This window comes from Salvelinus fontinalis, chromosome 26 (genome assembly GCF_029448725.1).
Source record: "Salvelinus fontinalis isolate EN_2023a chromosome 26, ASM2944872v1, whole genome shotgun sequence".
In the NCBI taxonomy this organism is placed as follows: Eukaryota; Metazoa; Chordata; class Actinopteri; order Salmoniformes; family Salmonidae; genus Salvelinus; species Salvelinus fontinalis.
The window spans coordinates 30,588,014-30,608,247 of NC_074690.1; the positions used below are offsets into that span (position 1 = coordinate 30,588,014).

Genomic DNA, 20,234 nt, shown 5'->3' on the forward strand with positions numbered 1-20,234 from the left:
CATTCCACATGTCAGCCAGGGTCTCGAGAGCTGTAGGCAATGTGACTGTGCATTTATGCTTCATGACACCCAGCCTTTATTACAGAAGCCTCCCATTGTACCACAGGGAGGAGACCTACAGAGGCTCTGTGACCACTCACAGTTTAGTCCTAATTACTATCCCTGACTGAGCCATCAGTGGTCTAAGTATTCCTGTGGGGGAGGGGGAGGTAGAGGCACCTGTGATCAGATTTGTGGAGTAGTTTGCATACCCCTGTCTTGAGGGTGAATGAATGAATGAAACAGGCTTTTTAAATGTTCAGTGGCAAAGGGAAACCAGAGCCATGTCTTTAATGATGAATGAGGAGTATTGAAGCAGGCCAGAGCAGAGACACTGCCTGGCTGCCAGAGAAAGTGGTCCTGTGTCAGTGAGAGTAAAAGTGGCGGTGAGTACTTGCATCCAGTGTTGCTGCTGACACAGGTGCTACAGCTGGGTCAGAATCTGAAGGCTAGGTTAGGTCCAGTCTCTGACAGTCCTAGTCCCTCTGTGTGCATGGGGCCTTAGGCGGGTGGTGACCAGGTGGGGGGTCTCCTCTCCACCTGCCGGATGAACAGGGTCAGCATACCATGGTCTGCGGGTAGGCTTGGCCCTGCTCAGCATCGTGGCAGGGTGCATCATCATCGGGTGTCAAGGGAGTGTGATGCAGATGCCGTAGGAGGAATCTTCATGGGTGCAGGAGGGCTGGGTAAGTACATCCAGGACTACACCTATTCTTTGGTTTTGCTTAGCGCAATGCAATGTGCTATGCAAAACGTGCTATACAAAAAGTGCTATGCAACATTTCATTGGTACTTGCAGGGCATAACATTGCAAGAGGCATGCAAACATTATTTATAGCTAAAATATATGCCTACAGATATTTACTGGTAGCTTATTCAGCTCAGAAACTAGTTCATCTTTGATGGTGAAACCACCAGTAGGCTTTTCCCCCAATATATTAACACTTCATGCAAACGTAATGTACTCTCTATTAATCTCTGTGGTCTATCTTTACAATATTTACACTGTAAACTGTAACTGGGGGATTTTATACTGCATTGTTGGAACGTCAGACATTTTTATCTCTATCCTAAGGTGTCATATGGGTCTAAGAGGTCATACTTTCTCAGATGTACAAGGCCTGCTGCAATGTCTAATATTTGCCAAGACCTGTACAAGACTGTGAATGATCATTGGGCCATGCCATTTTCCATCCACTTCAATCGAAAACACACCCGGGGATCGTTTGATCCGCTGGCGTAATCTAAGACAGTTGATAGCAGCATGGGGAGCAGGGTATTCCACTCAACCCAGGAGACTATGAGAAGTGCAGTGTCCGAGAGAAGGAAACAAGTGTCCGGCTTTTGATCTACACTGACTGCAGAGTATGTCATTCAAAGTCAACTTTGAACTCTGCATTTTGTTGTTGTCATGATCATCCCAAACTGTAGGGTATTTTCCTTGTAATAAAAGAACAACGTATTGCTTTTAAACAAAACAATAGGGTAGTAATGAATTCCTCAAATAGTTGTAGACATTTTGTATGGAGAAATAAAGCACACAGACAACCCCTTATGTCCCACGATGGGACTTTCCCCATTCATTCACTGCATAATCTAAATGTCCTGAGGTGCAGGTGTCCACATATTATTTGCTCCGAAGAGTACAATTGCAATCCAAGTAAGCTATGCCTGTGGCTATAAACTGAATGAACCCAACTGTTCTTGCGAAGATCTTTTCGCTCCTGTTGCAGCCTGGCGACTGGTGAGATGTTCTGGCAGCATAGACATGCGTGTGCGTCACACACAGCCACACAGCCACCCTCAGGACCAGCCACTGTTTAATGGCAGCTCTCTGTGGCTCAGAACGGAAATCAATAAGTGTGTTCAGCCTGCCTGCCTCAGGGTAGCTGGAGCTGTTTAGATGCATTCACAACTCCTAGTGGACTCCTGAGACTGAAAGAGCGTCTGGGCTAATAAAGTTAGTAAAGGAAAATCCACTTATCAAAAAAGAGTCTGTGAATACATTCAATTAAAACATTAAACAAAAGCAAAAATAAATGAAAAAAACATTATTTTTCAGAACATCATGAGAATTCGAGAAAGAACATAATTGTATAGAACATGTTTCTACCAGTAGGCTAACCATCATGTGGTAGCTCATTTGTAGTTGAGTAGCACAAGACGGGAATCTGTCCTATTTTTTTTACACTGAGCACACTGCTCATAAACATCCATATAAGTCAAAATGTTTATTAAAAACACTTAAAAAATTAGTAGCTTATATCTGTATTCTTTTCCAGGCCTCCTCATCTATGTCTTCCCCTTCATAAGAGCCTGGCTCAACATGAACAACATTCTCCCCACCTTGGGTAAGGCATCAATGTCTCCCATTTTTTTGACATCAAGGTAATCCATCTGCAATGAGTTTATTTACTTTTTTTGTGAACATAATTTCCCCTTCCCTGCACAGGAAACTTCAGAGTGCATCCTATGCTGCCAACCCTCCTGGCCCTGAGCAACCTGCAGAGACATTGAAACGAGAAGGTAAATGCCAGATGGCCATGTTTGTAGTTTTTAGTCAATTGCTGTAGTCACCAGTATTGTGGTCAGTTATAGTTTGAAGTCATACAATTCATTGGATAGAATAAAAACTTTATTAAAACTAAAGGGCAATTTCTAAGTTCTAAGTAAAAGGCCTTATAACTCTTCAGGCTGGGCCAGACAGGACATGATAATAAACTCTGCCAGGAGAGTGTGTGACGAAAGAGCATGCCCATTACATTAGAAAATACTCATCACACTCACTCCTTTATACTCTTTGATGAGATGGAGATTACTTTGAACAGCAGCAATTGGGCTGGAGAGAGCTCTGTCTGAAGGATGCTGTACAGGCACCACAGTCACTTACCATAGCAGTTTGTCTATTCTATAATAGAATGATGTGGAGAGATGGCTAGAATAAGTTGTATAAGCTACAGACAGCTAAGGCCAGCCAAACACTGCATAGCCAGTAGTGTTAACTAGGTTACAATGACCTTTACAAGTGGTCATTTCTCAGACAGGCATGAACTGATAATGCATATTGTATTCACATTGTATTAATGTGCACACATATTTCACTTCAGGTAGTGGTTTTATAACAGTATGCTTCATAGATACTCTCATTGTTCAATGTGACCCAGAGGTTGTTGTGTTCCGTTCTCTGAAAGTGACTCAGAGCCAGCTGAATCTAGAGGGCTCTATGAGCCGGGTAGGGACATTTGTTGACGCCGGACCAATCGCTGAGGCCTCCGCAGATGAGGGGTGAGATATGACAGACAGATGGACGGACACACACGCACACACACACATACACACTCAAACTTTATCATATTTGAAATATACATGTACATTTTAGTTTCACAGTGTGGGAATCCCTTGGGTTGTGAATATAATCAGTGTTTTTATTTCATACATCAGCTGATGATGCCTAGCTAACAGCCACTCCGGAGTAATGGAATGATTTGGATTGCAGCCTGCTTGGATGTATGCGCCTGCCTGCTTCTCTCACACTCAGTTCTCAGTTCAGAGAGGTTTTTGATAGTCTCTGCTGGGACCAGATTAATGTAATGGCATCATATAAACTCTAAAGTAATGTGTTTGTGAGATTGGTCTGTGAGATGAGTCAGGGGCACTGGCAGACTCACCTTGCTTTGTGTTGCCACTACCATGACCTTCTCATGACAACATTTTGCTATAATGAACAGTGAGGATAATAGCAGAGGACACACGGTATTACATCTAAATTATAAGGCAACAGTAAGAATGTAGAGCTTACTGTCGATGGAGTAAATGAAACAAGTTAAGCATTGAAGCATATAAAACATTCGGGTTGTTCCATGAATAGAGTACATTTTGCGTCCCTTTGACATTTTGACTTGAAATTGTGTACCAATATCGAATTTTAAAAGCCTGTTATATTAAATTAAGTTCCCTTTAATATAAGCCACATAAAAATGCAATAAATCAGATTTTTGTTATGAATAAAGACTTTTCTTTGTCCCTTTCGACTTTTAGGAAGATTTTAACCCACTTAATCCCAAAATGTTTTCCCCGTCATTGTTAAACCCGAGATATGTTTCTGCTTTGACAAAGTCTTTTCTAGGGATAATTATTTAATTAATGTGATAAGTGATTAATTTACGTCTGTCCCTCAAGGTCAACCCTGTTACGTGAACTGAACTCTTGTTTTATTATGGTGAAACAACATTTTTTTTTTAAGAAACATTAAATATATAATAGTTAAAAGCAGGTGAGCCGTTTCTACTCTTTTTGGCCATTTTTGGGTGTTTTGTGGTGGAAAACTGAGTGCTTCGAGCATAACCTGTCAACTCTGTTACCCATAGATAGACAGGCTATAAACCCATAGATAGACAGGCTAGAAGTATTTCAACAATAAATAAAAATGTGTGAAGCTTGCATTGAATTTCCCCGTCACAAGGGGATTCATGGCTGATTTAGGGTGTGTTCGTAAATTCAATCTGGAGTGCCACTCAGAGTGCACACTGGGTGTTCGTAAAGTCAGTGTTGTCAGAGTGTTCAGAGAGCACACTGGATGCTCTGGCCAAGGAGTAGAGTTGATCAGAGTGTTCTGACCTCACAACGTCAGTCAAGCACCCAAGCTAAGTAGCTAACGTTGGCTAGATTGCTAGCTACTCCCAGACACAAACGAGATAACACCTCACTCTGACCATTTTACTCGCCCTAGCAGAGCTGGTTAGGCTGTTTTCATGTTATAGAGCTTTGGGGACTATAACTGTGCTGCTGGCAACAATTGAATTACGTTTTTTTTGCCGACCTTTAATGACACCGGGCCATATTCAACCGGTGTTGAGCTTTTGTAAATTAATCAGTTATTCCCTGCTCTGGCACACTCAGACAAGAGTGCTCTGAAATCGAAGTAGATAGTCACAGTGAATTTACAAATGTACCCTAAAGATGAAAACCCAAACCCTGTTACGGTCAACACTGTTTCTTTAATGGCACTTTATTTGCACTTACTATAGTATATATTTTTTTCACTCCTTTAGATGAGAAAACATGTTTTTAATTAGGTTGAGCATGTGCTGTTTTTGATCAAGTTACACGAGGCAAAATGTACTCTATTCGTGGAATGAGCCATTAGCATTGCTATCTAACAAATATATACTTTCATAGATTGTGTATTTGATGTGCATTCTTTCTATTTAAAAAAGTATCAGATCCAGTTCAGTACAGAGAACCAATATGCGTGTTCTGTCTCCTTAGCCAGAGCCCCACATTTTTAGCTTGCCTGTTTTGCATGTTATTTTTGCATTACTACGTGTCACATATCAGTTTGCAAACAATGTAAAAAAAATATATCATTCAGTTAATAAAACCGCATACAAACATGGTCTCTTTTTTGTTTTCTTGAGTAAGACAACTCCAAAATGCAGTTGTTTCAGCCTAGCTCAATGCTTTCTGTGGTGGTGGAGCAAGCCAGCAGAAAATACGGAACATTGCGCTGTGATTAGCTCAATGTTATGTTACTCATGGGAACAATACGTCTGTAACGTCTGCTTCCAACTCCCACTCTCAAACACATAGATCCCCTGAACGCAGCTCACTCTCCAGATCCCAATCACCTGAATTCTGATCATCTGTTCACACACCTGTATGTCATTATCATACACTATTTAGTTCAGTTCTTTGCACACCATCATTGTGAGGTATTGTATGTTTTGTGATGCACGTCTATATGGAGTGATGGGTTTCCCGTAAATTAATCCTCCCGCGTATGATGCCTTTTGCCAATTTCCTGCCTGTACTTTAGCCTATTGGATTTCCTGTTATCAACCAATTGCCTGATCTCCTGGACAACGTTACTAGCCTTTTCCCTGCCTGTACTGTTGTCTTTCTGGACCCCCTGTGTATGACCTTCTGCCTGCCCCTGGAACCAGCTACCTGCCTCCACCTGTGGTCCTTTACAAATAAACACCTGCTGCGCCCTGGGCTTGAAACCAGCTCTCTGTCTCCCATCGTGTTCATTACAACGGTAGAGCTAGAAAATTCTAGCCCATGGGTGCTGCCATAGAGTTACATTAGAAGTGCCCATCCAAGAAGGCTTAAGGTCATTGGCCACAGATAAAATGACGTTAAATCACGTTATATGTACAGTAGCTTTGATTGGACTGATCATGTCAACGTCCTACTTTCAATATCTTAGCTAGCAGTGATCATCAGGAATCAAGTTGACAATCTACTGGGAAATCCTTTTTTATCCTTGTCATATGAAGAGAAATAACGAGAAATTATAGGTAAAATGTATCTGTGCTCATCGGCCATTGGACAAGAACATTACACAAGTTGGATATCGCAAATTCAAGAATGAGTGGTTTGGAAGGAATCAATGACAGTGGCTAACTGCAAGCATTGCAAAGCAATCACTAGCGTGCTATTCAGTGGAGTGGCTTTGTGGTCCCAAATCTGGGATTAAGGGTCTCTTTTCCAAGTTTAAAATGATAAACATTCAACATTGGCCGTGCAGTCAATGAAGCATGATTTGTGCCGGACTCAAAACAACTGTTAACTCGGAACTGCTAGAACTTGACTTCAGTGAGTTCAAGACAACTGGGAAGTTAGGAATAAATGAGCTCAGACTGGGAAAATACGTTTTGAACAGTCATCCAACTCGTAATTTTAAATCTGGCCTCTTTCTAGAGCTACGACCTGAAGCTCAATGAAGTCATCAAGATTCGACCTTGTTTTATTCTGAGTTCCCAGTTGTTTTGAAAGCACCATAAATCCATAGAATACCAGACTTTGATGACAAAATTTGCCCACGAAGGACCGCCGCGCTCAAGTGTTCAAGTGAGCACAGCACAAGTTGTATTGTATGCTGCTGCATAAATTATGTAATATGCCAGGGAGATATGTATACTGTAGCTAAGAAAGTAATACTAAGTGTATGTTGTGTAGTAAGATGTTAGTAGCCCATATGCCTCACCCTAATAATTTGGTCTATTTTCCCCTCTTAATTTAGCCTACTGTTCTGACTTGGTGGTGCATATGTAGCCTATAGCCTGTTTTAGAGAAATGCAGTCATCGAATATTGTAAGAGCTTTCATTGTCTGCTTATATGCCCCCTTTATTTATCCTACAGTACAGTTCTGACTTGGTGTACAGGGAGAACATTGTAAGAATGGTCCATGTTCTGAATTTTGTCACTGTACATTTCAAAAGTGCTAAACAAATAATTAAAGTGACCATGTCCATCCTAGCTCGCTCATGAATATCTTAATTGAAATTAATGATTGCCTCTTATCCGCTTGTCGTCCCCTTATGCCGTAGTTTGTACATCTCAACTGTCATTAGAAGCCACATTTGTTTAAGCAAGTCAGCCATATCAGCTATGTTTTTTAAAAGCAGTAAATGAGGCTGAATGAATTGTTTCGCTGCCAGACAAGGCTCCGCTAATAGCCAGGTGTAGCAGTGGTAAGGTGTTGGGACAGCTTTATGTAGGCTCTAACAGTTTGTGGGTACCGCTTGTCACCGTTATAGTGCAATTAACGTATTGTTTAGTGTTGTGTTGTGTAGTGGCTTTGCTGGCATGCATCCCATGTTTTTTTCTTTGCCCCACCAAGATTTACATGCTAAAATTAACACTGATTCCTTGTCATAACCAAGCAATCAAGTTGCGCCCAGATGCTGTTGCCATGGTAACCAAGATCCCAGATTCCATTCATCATCTGACTCTGTCATTCACCAACCTTGCAGGGCATGCATGTCTAATCCAGTTAGACACACACAGACATGCATGCACATTTTCACACATTATAATTTACAATGAGCTAGGCAATCTTTCCTAAAACCCACACTATTCTGTTGCAGGACATCCTCAGACATGCCAGACATCTTGTCCAGGCAGAAGTTAAAGCAGACCCTCCCTGATCCAGACCTCCCATAAATTGTTTTTATAGCAGACAGCACAAATCCAATATCTCCTGCTCACCTATTCACACTTGGACTCAATTGGACTTCACAAGCTGGTAAATCGGATGTTCATTTAATTCCACAGTACAGTTCAGAAGCCACAGTGGGCCTTCTCTTAACTATCCAGAGGAATAAACAGTATTTTTTTCTAAAATCTCTTGTTTTATTAGCAATATTATTATTATCCTATACCTACAGTTGAAGTCGGAAGTTTACATACACCTTAGCCAAATACATTTAAAATCAGTTTCACAATTCCTGACATTTAATCCTAGTAAACATTCCCTGTCTTAGGTCAGTTAGGATCACCACTTATTTTAAGAATGTGATATGTCAGAATAATAGTAGAGAGAATGATTTATTTCAGCTTTTATTTATTTCATCACATTCCCAATGGGTCAGAAGTTTACATATACTCAAATAGTATTTGGTAGCATTGCCTTTAAATTGTTTAACTTGGGTCAAACGTTTCGGGTGTCTTCCACCAGCTTCCCACAGTAAGTTGGGTGAATTTTGTCCCATTCCTCCTGACAGAGCTGATGTAACTGAGTCAGGTATGTAGGCCTCCTTGCTAGCACACGCTTTTTTAGTTCTGCCCACACATTTTCTATAGGATTGAGGTCAGGACTTTGTTGTCCTTAAGCCATTTTGCCACAACTTTGGAAGTATGCTTGGGGTCATTGTCCATTTGGAAGACCCATTTGCGACCAAGCTTTAACTTCCTGACTGATGTCATGAGATGTTGCTTCAATATATCCACATAATTTTCCTACCTCATGATGCCATCTATTTTGTGAAGTGCACCAGTCCCTCCTGCAGCCAAGCACCCCACAACATGATGCTGCCCCCCCTGTGCTTCACGGTTGGGATGGTGTTCTTCGGCTTGCAAGCCTCCCCCTTTTTCCTCCAAACATAACGATGGTCATTATGGCCAAACACTTCTATTTTTGTTTCATCAGACCAGAGGACATTTCTCAAAAAAGTACAATCTTTGTCCCCATGTGCAGTTGCAAACCATAGTCTGGCTTTTGTATGGTGGTTTTGGAGCAGTGGCTGCTTCCTTGCTGAGCGGCCTTTCAGGCTATGTCGATATAGGACTCATTTTACTGTGGATATAGATACTTTTGTACTTGTTTCCTCCAGCATCTTCACAAGGTCCTTTGCTGTTGTTCTGGGATTGATTAGCACTTTTCGCACCAAAGTACTTTCATCTCTAGGAGACAGAACGTGTCTCCTTCCTGAGCAGTATGACGGATGTGTGGTCCCATGGTGTTTATACTATTGCTTGTACAGATGAACGTGGTACCACCAGGCGTATGGAAATTGCTCCCAAGGATGAACCAGACTTGTGGAGGTCTACCATTTTTTTTCTGAGGTCTTGGCTGATTTCTTTTGATTTTCCCATGATGTCAAGCAAAGAGGCATTGAGTTTGAAGGTAGGACTTGAAATACATCCACAGGTACACCTCCAATTGACTCAAATTATGTCAATTAGTGTCACGTTCGTTGATGGAAGAATCAGACCAAGGTGCAGCGTACATCATTTATTTTGATGAACACGAAAAAGCAATAATCTACAACTGAACGTGAAGCTACATGCAGTGCAAAAAGCAACTACACACAAACAAGATCCCACAAACTAAAGATGGAAAAAAGGCTACCTAAGTATGATCCCCAATCAGAGACAACGATAGAGCTGCCTCTGATTGGAAACCATACCCGGCCAACAAAGAAATAGAAAAACTAGAATGCTCACCCAAATCACACCCTGACCTAACCAAATATAGAATTAAAAAATCTCTCTAAGGTCAGGGCGTGACAATTAGCCTATCAGAAGCTTCTGATAAAGCCATGACATAATTTTCTGGAATTTTCCACGCTGTTTTAAGGCACAGGCAACTTAGTGTATGTAACCTTCTGACCCACTGGAATTGTGATACAATGAATTATAAGTGAAATAATCTGTCTGTAAACAATTGTTGGAAAAATTACTTGTGTAATGCACAAACCTAACCAACTTGCCAAAACTATAGTTTGTTAACAAGAAATTTGTGGAGTGGTTGAAATTGAGTTTTAATGACTCCAACCTAAGTGTATGTAAACCTCCGACTTCAACTGTATATACTAGTCAGATAAATAAGCAAAGAGGTTTCTTGTTCCTCCCTGAAGTGATTTCCCTCACGTTTATATTTGGCATCAACCAAGTAAAATCAACTACTGGATAGTAACTCAGCTCATCACACAAGATAGTGAAATAATCATGTGGTGATTCTGACTATTAGAACCTGACGAGTGAGCCTTTACATATAAATATCTCTCAGACTCTGTAGGGACAAGCTTGATTACAACTTATATTATCCTCGCTCACATCTTCTGACTAAAAACCACTCACTGACATACTCACCCCCCCCACCCCCCCCCCCCCCCCCCCCACACACACACACACACACACACACACACACACACACACACACACACACACACACACACACACACACACACACACACACACACACACACACACACACACACACACACACAAAGTGCTGTAAAGTACTTAAGTAAAAATACTTTAAATACTACTTTTTTTGGGGGGGGGGTCTGTACTTTACTATTTGTATTTTTGACAACTTTTACTTTTACACTCCTAAAGAAAATTATGTACTTTTTACTGCATACATTTTCCTTGACACCCAAAAGTACTCGTTACATTTTGAATGCTTAGCAGGACAGGAAAAGGGTCCAATTCACACACTTATCAAGAGAACATCCCTGGTCATCCCTACTGCCTCTGATCTGGCAGACTCACTAAACACACATGCTTTGTTTGTAAATTATGTCTGAGTGTTGGAGTGTGCCCCTGGCTTTTCGTTAAAAAATGTAAGTAAAAAAAATGTCCCCATCTGATTTGCCCAATATAAGGAATTTGAAATTATTTGTACTTTTACTTTTGATACTTAAGTATATTTAAAACCAAATAATTTTTTACTTTTACTCAAGTTGTATTTTACTGGGTGACTTTTACTTAAGTCATTTTCTGTTAAGGTATCTTTACTTTTACTCAAGTATGACAATTGGGTACTTTTTCCACCACTGCACACACACGCATGCACACACACACACGCACACACACCAAAATGCACACCTCCATTGAAACGCAATGCATTTATATTCAGGAGAGCTCAGCCAGGCAGTGACTGCTGCATGGGTAGTAGCATGGGAAAAACGCAGTGCTCAGATGTATAGCATGATGTGTGCTCTGAGCCTGGAATTGAATAATGAATGCAGTATTGTGTTGGCTTCTTGTCTCGCTGTGAAGATCTTTAAGTACACAACTTTTTTGTAAATTAGGAGTTTACAATTACATCATGTAAGCTCTATTCGACCTCAATACGTAATTTCATAACAGGATTAACTTGTTGCTGAAGTTTTTATCTGACCTGGGATAACCAAACCTCCAATGAATGTACAACGTTTCATTAAGGCTAACTTACACCGTATAGAATAACAAGTTAATTTAAATGCAGGGCCTTTGCTTTCCAGTGCCCTTTTCACTGAATAACAATGCAAATACTTGGAAATGACTTTATTTCCATTGTTGTTCAATGCTCACGAAATTGTATCATGTATGATTGAAAGATAGTCAAATAAAATACAATTTCAAGGTGTGAACAGTGATGGAGTAAATGCTACTGGTCTTTTGAGGCTATATAAGGACACTTTCACTCTAGGGAGAATGTTTTTTCAGATGAAGCTAGTTTTGAATTTCAAATGCTTGAAAGAAGAAGGGCTTATTCCCATTTGTTCATAGCCTGAATGCCACATGACAACTCCTTGTCACTCATTGTCATGCCAAACAATTAGCAATGGTGTTTGGTATAGCGGTGTGGGTAAAATTACTGGGGAAGCCAAGCCAGGAATAAAATGCCATATTACAACCTATGTGTTGTGATAATTGTGTTGTTTGCTCTATAACCTGTTAGTTCATATGTCTTGACACTGTGATATACAGGCCTCAAGTCAAGACAATAAGAAGACACAGTGGCAAAATAAATTCAACCACACCCTAGTTTCATCACAAGCCGGAGAGCAACCTCTGTCCGGTGAAGTCCACAACACATATTGCATATAACAAACAGTTACATGACCTTCAGAGCATGCTGAAGCAAGTTAATGTTTCCAACATTTTCGGACAACCAAACAGCTATTGATTTAGAACCACAGAGAGTTACCGCAAGCCGCAAAGGAAACAGGCGCTTCCTCCACTATTCCAGCACCATTTCAACATCATCTAATCACCTATGCTTAGTCTAATATAGTGACAACTAAAAGATACCAAAAACGATTTTGACCAATCTACATAAGCTAAATATGATGGTGCATGTGTGCAAGGAGAAAAAAAACTTGGTGATTCACCCTACTTGTAGAGAAACACCAATGCCATCCTCTTTTATGTTGCTTAAACGGCCTATGACTCTGCAATACAAGCCTTTAGTTTTTGTTGTCCTAGGTTACCTGGCTAAAATGATTGCTTGCTAGCCTAACTTCCTTACATGGGCAACGATGCGCCAGGCCAGCTAGTTAACATTAGGCTAACGTTACTACATCTAGCTATATGTTGAACTTCCGTCCTCTCAGGCCAGGGGCACAATGTATGAATTTATGTTCCTCCTTTAAAAGTTGCGGCCCACCCTGCATGCTGCTGCAGCATTCTATGTCATATCATTTAATTGTCAGCTATTTCTTCTGTTACTGCAAGTTATGACCACCAGAGGGCATCTTTGAGAAGCATTTGATAGTATTCCGTATTGGCATTTCCAGAGAATTTAAAACCTTTTTTGTAATAACATAGTATACGGGATTGATTTTAGGAAATTTGGCTTAATTAATTTGATTAATATTATGGTGTTTCCATTCAGAGAAAAATTGTCAGTTTGTAAATTCAGACCGTTTTGCTCTCGGATGTTCGGGCCGAGGAGTAGGATTGATTTGAGCATTCTGGCCCTACAACGGCAGTCAAGCACCCAAGCTAACGTCGGCTAGCTACTTCCAGACACAAATGAGACTACTCTGACCGTTTACTCACCCTAGCAGAGCTGGTAAGGCAGTTTTAGTGTTAACCAGAGCGTTGGTGACTGTAAATGTGCTGCTGGAAACAATTTAATTACGCTTTTTTCCCGACATTTACTGACACTGGCCATATTCAACCGGTGTTGAGCGCTTGTAAAGTAATTATTCTGCGCTCTGGTACTGAGCGCTTGTAAAGTAATTATTCTGTGCTCTGGTACACTCAGATGAGAGTGCTCTGAAATACGTGTACATAGTAGGCTTTTGTGGAGCAATGGGTAACGATGCTTCAAGGGTGGCTGTTGTCTATGTGTGCAGAGGGTCCCTGGTTTGTGGCGAGGAGCGGGCGAGGGCGAGGAGGGGCGAGGAGCGGGACGGAAGCAAAACTGTTACACGGTCACCATTTTAATCAGGAGAATCTCCTCTTTGTAATTATGTAAGTCTGGGCAGCGAGCTTGTTTGTCATCAATCGCTAGACCAGAAATAGTCAGAAGTTTATATTTTTCCCCTACTTTTTCATTACGTATACATAAGCACAGTTGACACCATCGAGGTGCGGATGTTAACTTTCTACACAAGTTGTTTTTTTCCAGTTTCGTCCGACGAACAGATTGTTGTGGTAAAATAAAAAGAGATACATGATATTATAACAACTTACATCTGGTTCCACCGTAGTGTTTTGTCAGCCACGACACAAGGCAAAGGTGGCTCGCGTCAAAATTCATCATTGTAACCACTCGATATGATTGGTCATATAAAAACCTTGGGACCTAAATGCATAATGAGTGCTCTAACTCCCCCTTGTGGTGGTCTGGAGCAATGAAGCCGTGACGCTGGGTACCTCTAAGTCCCGCGGTGAAAGCTCTCAACTTTTAAAGGAGGAACCACTGTAGCTAGCTTACTAGCCACAGGAGAACAACGACACAGCGAAATGAAACAATTCAAGTTTTCTGTCAGTGACGTTTGGCTAATGTGATGTGATTGGTGTGAAGCCAAATCCAAACTGGCTTCACTTTACGCTTTTTTTGGTGTATCCACCATGTAACCATTCATAGCTGAGCTCACTCTGCTGAATGCTGATTGCCTATTATTTTATACCTTTTTTATACCTTTTTTATTGAGGGAGGCCAAATGCTTGCTGGCTTCCTTTGCATTGAATGCTAAGGGCGGCAACAATATCATACTCTTTTTGACCAGACAGCAAAGATGGGCTACACATACAAAGCATTCGCTTGGATGCTCTCTTGCGAATTGCAGGACATTTATGAAACACAGAAATAAGAAGGATACATTATTTTGTTTCTTTTTTTCTTTGTATTTTTCGGGGATAGCCTGGAATCCCTTGGCATCCAGGAATATATGCCACTGATCTAAGACCAGGTTTATTTGTTCATGCATGAAAGTGAAGACTAGCCTCCTTGCAATATGTTCAATAATGTAATAGCTTTGCGTAGCTTGTTCCAGCTCCGGGAGCTGTCCACAGAGTCCGCTAGCCTCCCCCCAATGCTCTTTCATCAGACACCGCTCCTCCTCCAGTACACCACGTGGAGCGGTGTATATCATAGTGGTGTTGTATGGACACAAGATGCTCATTATCACACATACATATTGTGGTACCCAGTGAGGAGAGGGGGGCGTCTCGATGCACTGTGCAAACATCCTACTTGCTATATATCCATCAAAAACATGTGTTGTCAATCACAAGACTGGCGGGATTATGGAAACGCACTCATTATTATTTTCAAGAGCAGCTCTTGAATAAAGAAGATGATGACAATATTTGGACAGGTTTTATGTAAGAGAGGTTTATGTATCATAGAATTGTATAGGCTTCATGTATCTGACTGCACAGTCACGTGGACACAACACTCGTCCATATGTCAAGAAGAGCAACGCCTTCACCTGAATGAGCCTCTCTCACAGATGCCCTAACTACGTCGACCGGCCATGGTTGTAATATTTACTATTGATTGGCACACTATGAGGTGCTCAATCTGAAAATCAACTCTTCGGCATATACACGTAGTTCTAACCTGACCATCCGTATGCGAATGGGATTCGGTATGAAAATGCGTATTGGAGATGTAGGCTAATTCTAAAGGAACCTTCAACTATTCTGAACATCAGCACAGAAGGTAAGATGAATCTTGGAAATCAATTAATTTGAACGTTAACGTTATATGCAACAGTTCAGTACAAGGATGAATTTGATGCCTGCGCGCATTCTACAAAAATGCTCAATGCCCAAGCTCAGAAAGGCTATACCAAACATGCCATTTCATTTTCCTGCAGCAATAGGCTAGATAACTAAAATAACCATTATGCGGTTTATAACTGATTCTTTCTTTTTAGGGGGTGTATGTATGATGATGAATGAAAAGGGTATCGTTTCTGGTTGCTACTCAGCAATTAAAACCTTTTTCACCCACCAGCCTTGAATGAATGCAGTCACTGTTTAGTACATTTACACACAATATTGTATATTTTATAAAATATAAAAAGACAAGTAATGTAATCATTCAGTATGATCATAATTTTAAGAGGTAATATTGGTATGTAGACTAGGCTGTCCTTTCCCAAGTTCACTGACAATTTAGTCACTGGTCAATCAATACCTTGCTAATACCCTGCCACCTCATGCACACTGCATAACCTTTCATTTCAATGTTTATTATTTCCCTCAACACACATATTTTACTTTTAGATATTCATGAACAATAAATATTCATGCATGCGTACTTGGCTCCAGCAAATGATGGTTTACCATCAGTGTAGAGGTTTGTCACGTGTTATCTATGTTGTTGAATTAGGGCCATAGGCCAGACTAGTGTAATGTGCAGTGAAGCAGGCCCAAAAATGAAATGTGTGAACTGGAGGAGTTGCGGGGGAGTATTTAGTGTTATATGAGCCGAAGCCTTGGTCAAGTGAAGCACGACATGAGCTTTCTCGCCAAGGCCTCTTGATAGGCCTCTTGATAGCATTGTAATTGTGTTTTAGTGCTCAGACCAAGGCTAGAATTATCATCATAATGTCATACATAAACTACAATCATCATTGAATCACTATGGTGCATGAATTACAACCATCATTGAACATGAGTTCTGCATGTCCTTGTCTGTTATTTCCACCTTAGAAACTTGTATAACTGAAAACACATTCAGCTTAAACATTTATATTTCCTACTCTGATTCAGGAGCTTTTACACTGTGAACAATCAACCAGCACAGCCATGGCCTCCCTCTGTGGTCTGTTGCCAAGGGGAACAGTCCTGGCTGAACGATAGATATATATAGAGAAGGAAAGACGGAGAGACAAAGCAGCCTTGAGGTGCAGAGGAAGAGATGGTCGTCACTGACAGGAGTTCGAGCACTCCTGTGCCTAAGAAGCAGGAACCAAAGAAGAAGAAGAGGAAGTCCCGCCCCCATGGCCTGCCCTCCCCGGCGTTGTGCTGCGCATGCGGCCTGTGCATCATGCTGGCAGGCATCAACATCACCCTGGTGGGGGCATTCGCCTTCAGCACCTTGGTGCCCTCTGCCAACCCTCCCATCATCATAGGGCCCATCCTGCTCCTGGTGGCCTTCTCTTTCTTCGGAGCGTGCTGTGTCTGCAGCCGCCTGCCCCCCGCCCAGGGCTCCCGGAGGTCGAAGGTGGGCGGGAGGAGCATGGGGATGATGGGGCGCGGAGGTTTAGCCGGGGGAGCGACGTTTGAGATTGAGACAAGTGAGCACACGTTGCAGGACACCACGGCAGTACAGCTCAGCCCCTCGGCCTCACCGGGGTCATCACGGGCGTCCAGCCCCGAACGGGATGCCCCTCCTGACCCCGCCCCCCCAGGGACCTGCAAGCTCTTCACCATGGAGACCAATGGCCCCACCTCCGCCACGGCCTACTACTCTGCCTCCTCGGCCGGGGGAGGGGCTGTGAGGCTCAACCTGCCACGTGATGATGTGGCCACCTAGCACAGCTCTGACTAGCACTGAAGCAAGAGCCTCCTGCCCCAGGGGACTGATGCAAAACTATGTAAATATGAACTAGGTTTGATGATATACACACAGTGTTTCAGTGTGTCTAGCCATTTTGTGAAGTGCCATTTTTCATGTTTATGAGAAGCTATCAGAGATTTATTGCATTTGTTTTTGTTTTTTCCAGCAGCCAAACAGTAATTAGCATGCAATTCAACATTGAAGGAACGTGGGTGACGGTTTCGTTGGATTTGATGTTCCTACCTCCTCAGAACTGTTCTCTTTAGAATCCTCTCTTAACATGCATGGGGCATTATTATAAGCAGTTTCTAACCGGAAAGCAGAATGAGAGAATTGAAGCGTTTTCTCTGTGGCATTTCTGAGGGGTAAAACAAAGTGATGTGTCCCTTTTCTTTGACGGTCTGGACCTCAGTGATTGACATTTCAGCCGATTGCTCTGAAGCAACTTTGTTGTTGTTGCCAGAACTGAAAGGTTTGACACGAAATGGCAATGAGTTTAATGCTATCATTTAAACACTTATGTTTGACATTACAGTATGTGCTGCTTTGGTCTAAAATTAGATGCAAAGATGCGGTCGCAAGATTTCTTTGCAATATAATCTCAACTGAAAGGATCAGTAACAGAGGACTAAAATGTATTTTTCCTCAATTGTTTCTACAGACAAAACATTATGGATGATATGCAGTGTACATCAGTGGTTGGCAACAAGTGGCCTGCGGGCCAAAACTGGGTCGCATGTGATTTGTTTTTTGGAATCTGAATTTTTACTACAAACATAGAAATGCGCCATTTTCACATACAGTGGCAAGAAAATCCTTTGGAATTACCTGGATTTCTGCATAAATTGGTCATAAAAGTCACAACAATAAACAAACAGTCTGCTTAAACTAATAACAAACAATTATACGTTCTCATGTCTTTATTGAATACACCGTGTAATAATTCACAGTGTAGGGTGTAAAAAGTATGTGAACCCTTGGATTTAATAACTCGTTGACCCTCCTTTGGCAGCAACAAACTCAACCAACGTTTTCTGTAGTTGCAGATCAGACCTGCACAATGGTCAGGAGGAATTTTGGACCACTTTACGAAACTGTTTCAGTTCAGCGATATTCTTGGGATGTCTGGTGTGAAATGCTTGAGGTCATGCCACAGCATTTTAAATCAGCTTGAGGTCAGGACTCAAGGTATTTTTTTCTTCTGTTGAAGCCATTCTGTTGTTGATTTACTTCTGTCTTTTGGGGATGTTGTCCCGTTGCATCACCCAACTTCAGTTGAGCTTCAATTGGCGGACACAGCCTTACATTCTGCAAAATGTCTTGATAAACTTGGGAGTTCATTTTTCCGTTGATGATAGCAAGCTGTCCAGGCCCTGAGGCAGCAAAGCAGCCCCAAACCATGATGCTCCCTCCACCATACTTTACAGTCGGGATGAGGTTTTGATGTTGGTGTGCTGTGCCTTTTTTTCTCCACAGTTGTGTGTTCCTTCTAAACAACTCAACCATAGTTTCATCTGTCCAAGGAATATTTTGCCAGAAGCGCTGTGGAACATCCAGGTGTTCTTTTGCGAACTTCAGACCTGCAGCAATTATTTTGTTTTGGACAGCACTGGCTTCTTTCATGGTGTTCTCCCATGAACACCATTCTTGTTTAGTGTTTTACGTTTCGTAGACTCGTCAACAGAGATAGCATGTTCCAGAGACTTCTGTACGTCTTTAGCTGACACTCTAGGGTTCTTCTTAACCTCATTGAGCATTATGCACTGTGCTTTTGCAGTCATCTTTGCAGGGAGGCCACTCCTATGGAGAGTAGCAGCAGTGCAGAACTTTCTCCATTTATAGACAATATGTCTTACCGTGGACTGATTTTAGAGATACTTTTGTAACCCTTTCCAGCTTTTTGCAAGTCAACAATTCTTAATCTTAGGTCTTCTGAGATCTATTTTGTTTGAGGCATGATTCAGGTCAGGCAATGCTTCTTGTGAATAGAAAACTCTAAGGCAGGGCAGGGCAGCTCTAACCAACATCTCCAATCTCGTCTCATTGATTGGACTCCAGGTTAGCTGACTCCTGACTCCAATTAGCTTTTGGAAATGTCATTAGCCTAGGGGTTCACATACTTTTTCCAACCTACACTGTGAATGTTTAAATGATGTATTCAATATCATTTGTGTGTTATTAGTTTAAGCACTCTGTGTTTGTCTATTGTCTATGAAGATCAGATCAAATTTTATGAATAATTTATGCTGAAATCCAGGTAATTCCTAAAGGTTCACATACTTTTTCTTGCCACTATGTTGATGTTGGGGTAGTGCTGGACATGATTAATATGAAGTCGAAAATGTTTGACATGTTCCGTTAGATATAGCCCTATGTCTAACATGGACAGCACACCAAGATCCAAACGGCTTTAATATTGATTCAAAAGATTGAACATGCTTTGATTTTCTATACAGAATAAACAACTTCTTTCTTGAACTGCATTGTTGGTTAAGGGCTTGTAAGTAGCATTTCACGGTATGGTCTACACCTGTTGTATTTGGCGCATGTGACAAAAAGTTTGATTTGAACTAGAGTTTACTATGTCCCCAGCCAAGTATTTTGACATAGCCTAATATTTGTATTTCATGTGAGTAAAGTCAACTCCCCCTCCCCCTACAGGGAGTGGGCTTGTTGTAAATGTGTGTAGTGTCAAGATGTATGTAAACTATCAATGTTGGCCATGTATTTCAAAATGTATTCTGTTTTGATAACATCTTTAACAATGTATTTTTTTGAAAATTACATTTACTTAATTTGGTAACAATACATGTGATACTACTAAAATATCAATAAAATACATGCTCATATAAAATGGATCACAAAGAGAGTTTGTTGCAGTAAACTGCATGAAAAAATATTTCTCAAAAGATGTGCAAAAAAAACAATCCTCTGATGGATGCACAGGTGGTGGCTGTTTGTACGTCACCGGTGACTGCGGCTGCGTCTGTTCTTGCTTCTGCTGCGATGACTGGTTGTCTGTGAAACGGTGGCTCTTTTCAGACTGTCTTTGTGGTTCCTTGAGGTGAAGACATCTCCATGTCCCTTCTGGTTTATATCCTTGTCAGACTATAGATAGTCCAGTCATTTTCTGTGTCTTTGTTCAAGCTATGTGTCCAGGTCCAGCCTCTT

General features: G+C 41.4%; 1 protein-coding gene and 1 pseudogene across 2 annotated transcripts; both read left to right on the plus strand.

Moving 5' to 3' along the window:
- Positions 1–339: 339 nt before the first annotated feature.
- Positions 340–7,987, plus strand: LOC129824612 (kinocilin-like; annotated as a pseudogene).
- A 6,688-nt stretch (positions 7,988–14,675) lies between these two features.
- tmem275a (transmembrane protein 275a) lies at positions 14,676–19,917 on the plus strand. Of its 2 annotated transcripts, XR_008754713.1 has the most exons (3): positions 14,676–15,215; positions 16,274–17,100; positions 17,230–19,917. XR_008754713.1 is itself a non-coding variant. In XM_055883431.1 (2 exons), exon 2 carries the CDS (start codon positions 16,422–16,424, stop codon positions 17,037–17,039), a length of 618 nt encoding a protein of 205 aa, XP_055739406.1. In that variant the 5' UTR covers positions 14,676–15,215; positions 16,274–16,421; the 3' UTR covers positions 17,040–19,917. The 2 variants fall into 2 exon arrangements, 1 of the variants encoding a protein (XP_055739406.1); XM_055883431.1 differs by having other exon boundaries at positions 16,274–19,917.
- Positions 19,918–20,234: the final 317 nt, after the last annotated feature.